The sequence below is a fragment of the Ischnura elegans genome, chromosome 2, assembly GCF_921293095.1.
Source record: "Ischnura elegans chromosome 2, ioIscEleg1.1, whole genome shotgun sequence".
Classification (NCBI taxonomy): domain Eukaryota; kingdom Metazoa; phylum Arthropoda; class Insecta; order Odonata; family Coenagrionidae; genus Ischnura; species Ischnura elegans.
In genome coordinates, this window is record NC_060247.1 from 104,344,595 (window position 1) to 104,356,318 (window position 11,724).

At 39.6% G+C, this 11,724-nt stretch overlaps 1 protein-coding gene across 1 annotated transcript; it reads right to left on the minus strand.

Annotated features, from left to right (window-relative positions):
* Positions 1-1,025: 1,025 nt before the first annotated feature.
* On the minus strand, positions 1,026-8,775 carry LOC124154287 (F-box only protein 2-like). The gene is made up of 4 exons (XM_046527911.1): positions 8,502-8,775; positions 6,246-6,498; positions 2,329-2,458; positions 1,026-1,475 (listed from the first exon to the last, which is right to left on the minus strand). Exons 1-4 carry the CDS (start codon positions 8,698-8,700, stop codon positions 1,341-1,343), a joined length of 717 nt encoding a protein of 238 aa, XP_046383867.1. The 5' UTR covers positions 8,701-8,775; the 3' UTR covers positions 1,026-1,340.
* Positions 8,776-11,724: the final 2,949 nt, after the last annotated feature.

Here is an 11,724-nt window from a genome sequence, read left to right on the forward strand (position 1 = left end):
CTGGGGGAGGTTTAGGTGCAACTAATACCGGGGTGTATGGAGGTATGGAATACCCACCAGGATAAGCGGTAGATGCGAGATTAATAAATTCGGAATTATAAAATAAATGGTTGAAAATAGTGAGTTTTACGGCTTCCTGGGGGATATTTTATTATTCCTTACACTATTCTATTAGTAATATCAATCCAATTAAGTAAAATGCATTAAATTTAAAAATTTCTCTGAGCTCTGGGGGGATTTTATCCCCAAAACCTCCCCCTCGCTGCGCCACTGCATTTTATAACCGATTATTACCATAGCGGCCGATAATAAAAGATAGTGTAGACATTAGAAACTCTAACTACGAGTCTTATTCTACCTTCTTAGCGGTACCTGATGTTAGCTGTAGTTAACCTTGAGCGATGAAAGAATCGGAATAAACGACCCGTGCAATCCCGGTGCAAAAGTTGAGTAAATAATTCTCCGGATTTTCACACTGTTAGATACATATTCGATTGCGGGCGACTCGTTTCGCGACGTTACGATGCACGAGCCGAGCGAACTCAGGCCGCAATGGAGTTCTCAACCCGCGGTAAATCCCGTGAAAAATTCATTCAAACTTGAATAAATTTCGGCGATGCACCCGCTCCATTTTCCTCATCACTCACCTTTCGAACTCTTCTGATTTCTTGTCTTCCCCCTCCCTCAACGCCTGTGTTTCCTCAGCATCAAGTGCTACACTCCACATCAGATTCATCAAAAGTCTTTTCTTCATATGAGCTACCGCTAACAGAACCGGATTTAATGTTCCAAGAGAAATGGTAGATCATCCAGAGATGAGAATGATCCAGAGGTTTTTCTCTAGATATTACATGCGAGCAGTTGGATTTTCAAAGCTGCATTCAAATATGTTTTCTTGCCCCATGGAAAGGGTTTAATCAAAACCGAAAATGCCTTCTTTACGTGACCGTCTTCGGAAGCTATGGCTTCGAAATATTAGGCTGCAACTATAACACCTTTCTCCCCTTAAATAAAAAGAAGTGAAGCATTTTTCAGATCTTATTTATCGGATCAAATTTTCATTTCATACAAAGAATTAGCATAGTAATGCAAATAAAGGAAAAAAATAGGTCTAGGATAAAAAAAAACATGCACAACTCTGTGACTAATGACCAAGATTTCCTTGAGAGCTGGAATAACAAGTTATTCAGCGACACTGGTGTGAAATCAAACTGATGAAGATTTCATTCCAAACATCATCAAACACGGATGGATACAGGGGTGTTATATTTTCCAGCGTAAAAATAGTAATAGTTTTCGTCTTTCAAAAATTTCGCTGAAAACCATTGCTGCCACTGAGGTCATTTCATTACACGCACAATACCTCCAGTCATCTTGCAGCCGTAATGACCAGGTTTGTCCTCAGAACAGGAACCCGCGTGGTTGAAGGATACATATCTTATTCCGGGCCCATACTTGGAAAACTTTTGCGTAACCTGGAATAATAGTTGGAAATTCATCACCCAATCAAAGTGAACATATAGTGATACTGATTAAACACGTAAGAGCAGAGACAGAGTTCAGAGCCAAGGCTGTAGAACTAATTTTTGAACAAAGATGAATAGTAAGGAAATTATCACCCAAAACCTCACGAAGTATTAAAAAAAATAGAATTAGACAGCAGTTGAGAGCTGTAGCGAAGGAAATTTTGAAATGGGGAGATTTCGGGGAGTTTACCGCAGATTTCGGGGTCTATCCCGGGTGTATGGAAAACACCCCAGGGCAAAGGGGGGTCCGGGAAAATTTTGGGATTTTCGAGTTGAAAACGTGATTTTGGACTTGAAAATATCTAGTAATTTTGTACGATTTTTTATTAAAATAAAGTATATAAATATATAATAAAGTAATAAAGGCTGAAAAGAGGGTGTGGGTCGGAACCCGTAACCCGGAAAACCCCTCCGGTGGCTACACCTCTGATTGAGAGAAAAAATATGAAAGCGTTTACACTTTAATGGGACGAGTCGGGATTGCAGTATTCAAGCGCGTTTTACGGTAAAGAATGCTTCCGTGATTAAATTCTAAGGAATAATAGATAGTTTTTGTTTTTACCAGACGGTAAATGTGTGAATACCTTCGAATTAACTTGAGTTGACCGTATAATATCCGATATATGTGAGAGTCTAAGAATTTAATTTCCAATTATGTGACTTCATGGAACCGATTCACAATTAAAATAGCAAAATTACGAATTCAAAGTAAAAGGGATTAAGTCATCTCCAAGTGTAGGTACTTTTATAAGAAAAATAAAAAAATAGCCTACTTATGTTCCACCCAAGCAATGCTACTAACCTTCTTCCATTGCCCGGCGTTTTTAGAAAGGATTCTCTCAGCCTTGTAGTGGCACACGTTTTGTTTATTTTCGTCCAAAAGAGTGACATTCATAAGGTACGTGCTCCCACATTCAGAATGACCAGCGTACCTGGAAAAGGAAAATTTTAGCTCAGAAATAAAATAATTTTTGGAGTGACTTGTATTGAATGTTAACCTCCACTCGAAAACACCAAACCCATACATTTTTTTGATACGCCCTTGGACCGAAATTAATTTAAGAATTAGGGGTTCTTCATGTTTCTTTCTTCACTTAAATTCTTCATTTTCTAATCTGCTATTCGTATCTGTTCTCCGGTCCAAGCCTTTTTATTTAATTGTTTTGGTTGGTCTTCGTTAAATCTAATGCTATGTACCAATGTTCTGCATTTCTCCATGGTTTTCATCATTATACTTTCCGCAATCTTTTCTGCGTCCATCTTGCTCTCTTCGACAACCATCCTGTCGGGAATTTTAATATTGAAATGGAACGGAATATTTGCATTTTTGATCTATTTTTATGTAATTGATTAAGACGTCGAAATATTTCCCTTTTCGCATCTTTTCTGTGGTTTTCTCGTCACTAGTGTTGTCTAACCCCATCGGTTAAAACCACCAAAGGAAGAAATCCATTGCACAAATCATTCGAGTTGACAATAATTCGAACCTGAATCTCCCGAATTCCGCTCAGATTTGCGTCTAGTTTCCGGTTCGAATCCCAGCTAGTCTGATGCACACAACATCAGCTGCCTGTGAAGATTTTGGTATTATCTTTTATTTCAGAGTTTTATTGCCTTTAATTCATTCCTTCGCGGTACCAATAGGTAAAGATTCAGAGAAAAGTAATAGATCCTCAATAGAATTTGTCGGGGATATTACGGAAAAAAATGTTTGTAGGCGATAGAGGTATCAATTGAAAAATAGTTGTCTTAACAGTTTTTTATTCTAGTTATTTGCTTCATTTATGTATTTTCCACTTAGTGCGACCCCAGTTCTCTGATGACGTACAAGCTTTTCGATTTAGTGTAAACTTCCGCAACTTTTTTTTATATATCCGGTGAGTGACTGGCTGCAAAGGAGGAGTTTCTGTTTCGAACATTTATTTTTACCTTTCTTCGCCCGAGTTCATATTAAAAATTAAAGTGCATGGTCTCGTCATATTATTTTTCTTTCCCTAAATTCTCTTCCATCTAATTCCTCCTCCTCTTTCAATATGTAGGTACTAAATGCGGAGCACAAGTGGCCCACGCGTCATTTTGCGAGTGTGAACTGCGACAGATGATCTGCCTGAAGGGAATAGGGTGGTTTCCTATTATTTTTATTGCCTAAATCGAAAGATTATTACTCCTGGAGTACGCATTTTACGCTCTTAGATTTTTAAATGACGACATATATTTTTCGAGATTAAATGAAAAGTGAAAATTTTCAAGCGCGCGAAACCGCGACGAAGTATGAATACCGGGAAAACTCCCGTGTGACGTCGTTCTGGTTCCCGCTGCCGCAAGTGAGGTGACCTTGGGGCGAGGCTCTGAGCGCTGATACGACGCAGGATGCTAGCAGGTAGCAGAGTACCATGGTAGCTAGTAGCGCTTGGCTTAAATAAGGATTATTAATACCTTATCAAACGAGGAAAACTTTCCGACCTTAGCCAGTTTTAATAGGTGATTATTAAGATATGTTTCCCTGAGCTCTGTGCCTCATGCATGCATTGGTAACCTCAGACGATGTAAAACTCCTATCTACTCGTATAGAAACTAGGTCCCTGTGACGTCACGTGGAGTGGCATCGCATGGGCGCCAATCTAGCCTTTTTCAAATGAGGTTAAAATTGACCATTGCCACTCGTCTAAACTGGGATTTCTAAAACCAAGTAATTTGTAAAATATAAATACACTAATGGTGGGTAACGAATCGCAATCGATGCCTTTCGGTTTCTTTGATGAATTAAACTACTCTATTTGGTTATATCTTGTCCTAACGGGGTGGGCTGATACTCGTGGACGGGGGCCTTCATTCTTTGGGCCTCGGCCGTTTAGGATTCTCTGTTTGTTATGTTTGTAAGGCTACGACCCCAAACAATAGGAAGGCTCCGGCCCACTCTCCTCAAACCCGTCTCACTGATATGCGGCCTCACCAAATTATCTTCTACCGGCAGACATTTGCTTGAAAAACGCCACGTCATAGCATCTTCTTGACAGGCATCACCACTAATATTGTTATCAAAATATGGAACAGCTATTGTTTCAACGTGTTGATTCATGCGTGGAACTGAGTAAAAGGTCCGAATGATTTCAAATTCAGTAATAAGTTGTCACTTTGGCAATACCTAGTAGCATTAAGTTTATGTTAAAAAAACACGTTGGTATGTATTTTCCCATGAGAATGCAAAGATGATTTCAAACTTGAAATCACTTCAAGTTTGGACGACTTCAAGTTACTGTCTCACAGATTCTCTTACATTCAGCAAAACATTGCAATAATGTCAATTTTTTTAACAACCATGACAACTACCCGCGAAATTTTTAACCCCTTGCGCTGTAATGACGAGTCTAGCTCGTCATGAACTTTCGACGACAAACTGCTCAATGACGAGTGTATCTCGTCATCGGATTTTCATAATTGCAGCACTATTTAGAGGAAAAATATAATTAATTTGAAAGCTTAACAATGTTAAAACATTCATAGTATGCATGAATAATTAATATTTCATGAAACATGATGCGTTGGAAGGATTAAAATGATTTTATTCGAGTAGCGACAGCTATGCTCTCCATGTTTAACGATCACATTTTATTTCAAGGTGCTACATTGATTACAAAACATCATTTCATTAGCTATAATTTAAAATAGAACCACAGAAAAATATATAGATAATAGGAGCACGACATTCAGAAAACTAATCGAAGTGGAATGGGTTAATGAAGCAATTACATGGCTATTTTTCATGTACAAGTCCAGCCATCATTTCAATTATGCTTTTCAACGAGAGGAAAAATGATTGCTTAAGCCATGTCACACGGTCTCTCGAACCGTCGCTGGTGTTTACTGTGTTCGTAACATTACGCTCAATGAGATCGCCGCGAAATACCTGTGATCTCGTGCGCAAATTGGCTGCTGATGTATTTAACGAACGTGTCCAGTGATGTAAACGCTTTTATTTCACTAGCTTCAAAAAACTATGTTTGAAAAAAATTATATTGTAACAGCCACTTATCAACGCAAGACAGACCTCGGTCGCATTATCGCAGAGAGGTAATGTATACCACTAAGGCGGCGCTCCGCGTAAACTAAATGTACCCCTCCCCCTACAGAATGCAGTTAAGATATATTTTTCTGTTTTTCCTGACCGTGATCTATTTAGTTAGTATTTTCAGTATTTGCAATCTTGATCAGGGGCGGATCCAGGATTTCTTTCTGGGGTCACAAGCAAGGCCGTATCCAGGATTTTGTTCTGGGGGAGGGGGGACAAGGATACCCCGTATTACAAAACGAACGTAATGATAACGGGTTCGTATTAAAAATCTTTCATATTTTTTAAGGGTCTTGGGGGAGGGAGGGGACGTATTCCCGTGCCCCCCACCTATATTCGCCTATGATCTTGATTGTAATTACTTTGTGGCTGTGACCAGTCTATTTTTTCACTTATACTTTTGGATTGTTTGCCCTAAAATTACGTATATGTCGGGCGAAGATTAAACACAATAAATAAATAAAACGCGACGGCAACAAATGATGCATATAGGACGGTGAACCCTATCATCGCTGCCATCTATGAAATGATGACGTCTGTCAGTCATCATTTGGGCTGATATTGTAGCCATTCCTGAAATTGTACGCGCAAAAATATCGTGTATTCAGGCTATAGACAATATTATTATTTCACGCAAAAATTAACATTACCATTCACTTATCTCTATGGGAGGTTGTTTTTTATCCAATTCCTCCCGGCTGAACCCGCTCAGCACCAGGTCAATCACTTGCTCCATCATGCAGAGGCGGGAGGACGTCGCAAAGCAGGAAGTGCGACCGCCAAAATCCCTCACCGGATTGCCGTCCGCGTCAACGCTCGGGAGCGGATCGCACCCCACTGGCTTATTCTCGACCAGCCAACCGTCACCCTGGTTGCTCATCACCGTCCAATATTTCAGCCCATCTGTAATGAAGCCAAGGATGACGTAAATTCGGCGCCAGGGATTAAAGCTGTCGAGTACCCTGACGAAGACGCTTACTCATGGGTCTTCATTTGAAGAATTTGCTTTGTTACTAAAAAAAATTTCGACTGTACGGCCATTAAGAATACGAATCGACATTAAATATTCATAGCGGTGGATTAATAATTTTTAGAATAATTGAAAAGATGGTATATTTTCAGGTGGCTCTCCACAGTAGAAATTTTTATTTCACCAACATAACAAGCAATATTTGAAAATTATTGATGAATATCTAACAGCCATTTTTCTACGCATGCCAGACCTTAGACCACTTATCGCTGAGAGGTATTAACAGGGGTGTGATCAGGTCAATGTGCTTTGGGGGGGGGGGGGACACTTTCTCAATACCTAAACTAGACCATTATAAACATTTTCCTATATTTAAATTTTGAAAAAAATTCCTCAACATTTTCTAGGATGAAAATTTTTTCGACGCACAGTCAAATGTAAAAAAAGATCTGCTCCATAAACCTTGAAAATTTTAATTTTAAAGAGTTCTTACTGGCAGGAAAAAGAGAAGTCTTCTGTACACTTCTTGGAGGACTTAATGGAATAAATCGTAAGATATGGTGGTGTGATGAAGGAAATAATCGAAGGACGGGAGTACAGAAAGATTGGAAGAGGAAGGCCAAACACAAGTGTATCGCTTATCAAGTTACTAAGAATGAAGAGGAAAAAAATAGGAAAATATGACAAGATTATCTAACAAGGAAATAGAATGGATATATGAGTGAAATTTATATTACAGGACAGCTGTCCTGTAATATAAATTTACAATATAATACAGATGATGATACCATTCATTAACTCCCTCAGCGCTTCAACCCGCAGGCTTCATTAAATATAAGGATAAAGCTCAACTCAGACTAATCTATAGGCGTGTGAATTTCACAGAATTCAAGTTAGGGGTTACTTTCCCAGGACTTTTCTAAGGCGTCACTCAGGTTTTGAATTCGGTCCTTATTGGTCAATCGGTGTAAGTGCGGAGCTCGGAACGTGATAATTTATTTATTTATTCCTGAACAACCGGAAACAGAACCGTTGCCCTTTTAAATCGGGGTTTTTAACTGAACAATTTAAAATACACGAACATCCATGGCATGGATGGGGGCAACCTACCCAGGCGGGACTCGAACCCGCGGCCAAATAGAGCCAAGCAAGAACTGTGCTTGTATCGAGGATTTATGATTTATGTATAGGAGGGCACGAGTTGCTATTGAAAAAGCAAGAACCGGAATCTTGGTGACAAGGAGATGCATGTTTTCAAGCTAACATATACGAATGCATGAACGAAATTAGAACAGGTTCTATTTTCTGTACATGCATTCGCACAAGTTGGGTGGTTACACGGTGCATTTTGGCGTTCATTCTTGTGTTCATACATTTAGACATTAACCCGTACGTGTTCATGTACCGTGCAAACAGGCCTTTAAGGCCTCATCACACGATACATTAATACGGAAAAGTTTGTCTAAATTGCCAAAGAATGTCTAAATGCACGAACGCGTGAATGAACACGAAAATGCACCGTGTAACCATCCAACTTGTGCGGTCGCTTAAACGGAAAAATTTGGTTCATGCATACGTACATGTTCCGTTCCGGTCCACCAAAATAGTTTATGCACTCACACATTAAATTGTAGGCGTTAATGTGCCGTGTAACCAGGCCTATAGATAGTAGATAATAGAATAGTTCCATCGCATCAACCGTGATACTTCGAATCGTAGGTAAGTTTAACCAGCTCTTTAGATAGTAGATAATCAAATAGTTACATCACACCAACCGCGATACTTCGATTCGTAGGTAAGTTAAATCGTTAGCATCGGCAAAAAAATAACTTTCCACACTGCTCCCCCCATGGATCCGCTGCTGCTGCATAGGCAAATATTTGATCGGACGTCGATTGACACACCCATGAAATTTCGAAACATTAGATATACGCGCCTTGGCCGCAGTTATTTCTCAACAGATTTCCGTCGCTGGGTCCGTCTGCTTCGTCACCGCCGTTCGGGCTGTCCGGGGTGTCTGCATTGCCATCAGGTCCACTGGTCCCCTCTCGCTGGGCCAACCATCGGGATATGATTAATATTATAACATAGCACAGCAGAATACAAGCAATATACGAGAGACATTCGCAAGCCATGTCGGAAGATTTGGCGGCGACGCGAATGACTGACGGCTCCACAAATTCGCGACTCGCTTACTATCTCCCTACGAGATAAAATTTATCTCATTATATGATCCAGGAAAAGAGAATCCAAGTGGGATTAATCTCGTAACACTGGTAGTTATCACGGGAGGGTGCCGAAAACAAGCAATGACGATTACTAAAGTAATCATTTCTTTGTACCTAAGTACATATTTTGTGGGCACATACATTTTTCCTGTCGACTAATTTTCACGTAATTAGGCAGCTTAAGGTGGGCAGGAAATGTAAACATTACTGGGATATCAAATCGAATGGTGAGTTTTATCTTGCCTAAGCAGCGTAAAACGCGTATTGTGTGTAGATGCTTTGTTTAGTGGAATACCAATAAAGTTAGGTGATGGAGAACGGAGGATTTCGTGTTTTCGAGACAGGTAATCGGTGATTACTCACAAGGGTCTACTCCTTATAACACGGAAATTTAAAGATATTAGCGTAATTTAAAAAAAAAACCAACCGATTCGGTCGAGAAAACAGACTGCGGTCAGAGCCCAGACGAGTGTAGTAGCCGCAGTCTACGATGATGATCGCACGTGGATTTTTCCATCGTAGGGAACTAAGATATCATAGCTATAAAATAATGATTGGCAGCACCTACGCTGCTTCCGTAAGATTGTGGTATTGGGGCACAAACATAAGAATCGATGACCAGTAGCAGCGGTTTGTAGATCATAATGGCTCATTATATAATGACCAAATTATTTCATTCAATGCACGAAGTTTAGGAAAAAAGTCAGAGTCAAATGGGGTACTTTATAGCACGATTCTATTGAATAATGAGAGTTAAACGCCACAGATAAATGAAGCCTACTGCTATAAAATACATGTTAGGTGATATCAGTGCCTTGTATCCACTTGAAAAATTGGCCGGCTGTCTAAGGAAGCTCAAACTACAGGCCGATAGTGAGATCTCACGATAAGGCTGAAATTCTTAAGCGATGAGTGATATATAGTATTATTATCACTGATTCATAAAGGTTTATAGAGTTTTGAATCAATGGAGTACGATATGAATACCACGAAATCTTTCAAGAGCGTAACAGACGTTGAAAATAATAATTTTCGCGAATACAAGCCGAAAGTTACTATCATAAATTTATTTCCTCGCAATTCTCCACAACGTTCACTTTTATGCGGAAAACTCTACAACGACACTTTCAATTAGAGTATATCCCGCGATAGTCAGGCGAGGATAGGCTATCTTGCGATATATTAGCAATATGCGAGGTTTTGCGAATAAGTACATCGCAATTCCCATCAAAAACGTAAGATTTCTAAAAAAAATTATGAACCAAAAGTTGGTTTAGTTCGAAATAAAAAAGAATTAGGTTAAAACCGCAATGTAAATTCTTTTATCTAAAAAAAAAACAAAAAAAGCACGCTCAAAAATGTTATAGGTATACTTTCTTATTTCTGTATTTATCATAATGGCAATGGAGTCGTTCACTAATACCCAAAATGACAATCCATTCAAAGAATTCGGTTGATGGAAGGGGAAAGATAAGTCGCGACAAAACATTCTTGCCCATTATCTCGTAAGTGCTAAATAGGAAACCGCCTAAGTTCCCGCCCAATTTTCATGAACTGGTGACGTCACCAGAATTCTGGTTCATTGGCTCGTTCAGGAAGATCCTTTCATTGAAGAAAGGAATCGCACGCTGATGCATGGGCGTACCCAGCGAGGGGCAGGAGGGTGGGGGGCAGCTGCCACCCCTAGAAGCGATAATCGCAAAAGTCTTTAAGAAAAATCAGTACTGAATTGAAACGAAAGCATTCAACAAATTTTCTTTAAATCCACAAAAAATGACATGCATTAGTATACGATATGTAGCTAAAATAAAACTATTTTTTCAAGGAAATAAGTTTATAAACTAATGTCACGACTTGGCTTGCCCCCTCCTAGACCATGGCTTGCCCCCCTAGTTATGATCCTGGGTACGCCCTTGCGTTGATGTGCATACAACAATGGGGGATGGGAGGATCATGCAAAAGACTGAGGAGTGACAGTTACCCACTTGGCATGAGCTCATGACCTTATCAACTCAACTGCGGAAGGACTGTTGATTGTTAGTCTCGTATTTCTTGAGATGTTAGCGATAGATCGCAAAAAAAAATAGGGTATCTTTATTTGCCAAACTCTACCGTAATCAACAGTAAAGATATGGTGAAACTGAGACCATTAACTTATTTACATTACATAAAGATAATTGCTCATGTTTACACTTCTGGCTTTTATGAATGGGGAAATACAGAAATAACAGTGAATAGGATAATAAAGCAGGTATAATGGCACCATTCTTGCCCCTTGATCCTAACCTAATGACATCCTTCTCCCCCCCAGCTGTCTCTGGGCTGGCCTTATTTTTTGATGGACAGGCCTGATGAAATACAGGTTAACAATGGCCTTGTTCATTGTTGATTGTGAAAGAGTTTGAAAAATAAAGAGACCCATATTTTTCCCTTAATAGCTCTTTTTCCTGCTTTTTGTGCTATTAGCAACAAAAAATTGATGGCCTGAAATCTAGATAACTTGATGTCACAAACTCACGCTAAGTGCGTCGCTGCTTCTCCATTACTGCTCAGTCTTGTGCATGGGGCACATTTGGTTGGTTGGTGCTTATACTCTGGTGAACAATTCCTTCCATCAATGTAAGTATCTCCCTGAACAACTAAATGAGCCAGTTCTCTTATTACATCACCAGCTCATGAAAAGTGGGATGCAACTTTCGTATTTTCTTATTTTACACACAGGCTGAATGGTGAAGATTTCTTTTTCGTGGTAACCCATATTTCCCTATCCTCTGCTGAATTCTTTTAATGAATTAGCAATTTAGGGTCTAAGTGAAAGACCCCATTGGAGTGATAGCATTCTTCATGCCCACAGCCTTCATTCCAATCACCTACTTCAAGAGCTTACTCGAGAGCAACCCATTCACTGCGGCTATAAAGTCATCAGTTATC

Excerpts from the sequence above, each read along its gene's own strand:
- LOC124154287 (XM_046527911.1), bottom strand. The coding sequence starts at position 8,700 with ATGGCTTGCGAATGTCTCTCGTATATTGCTTGTATTCTGCTGTGCTAT. Across the intron at positions 2,459-6,245 it reads CCCATAGAGATAAGTGAATG|GTACGCTGGTCATTCTGAAT; the intron begins GTAATGTTAATT and ends TTCCTTTTCCAG. Across the intron at positions 1,476-2,328 it reads ACGCCGGGCAATGGAAGAAG|GTTACGCAAAAGTTTTCCAA; the intron begins GTTAGTAGCATT and ends CTATTATTCCAG.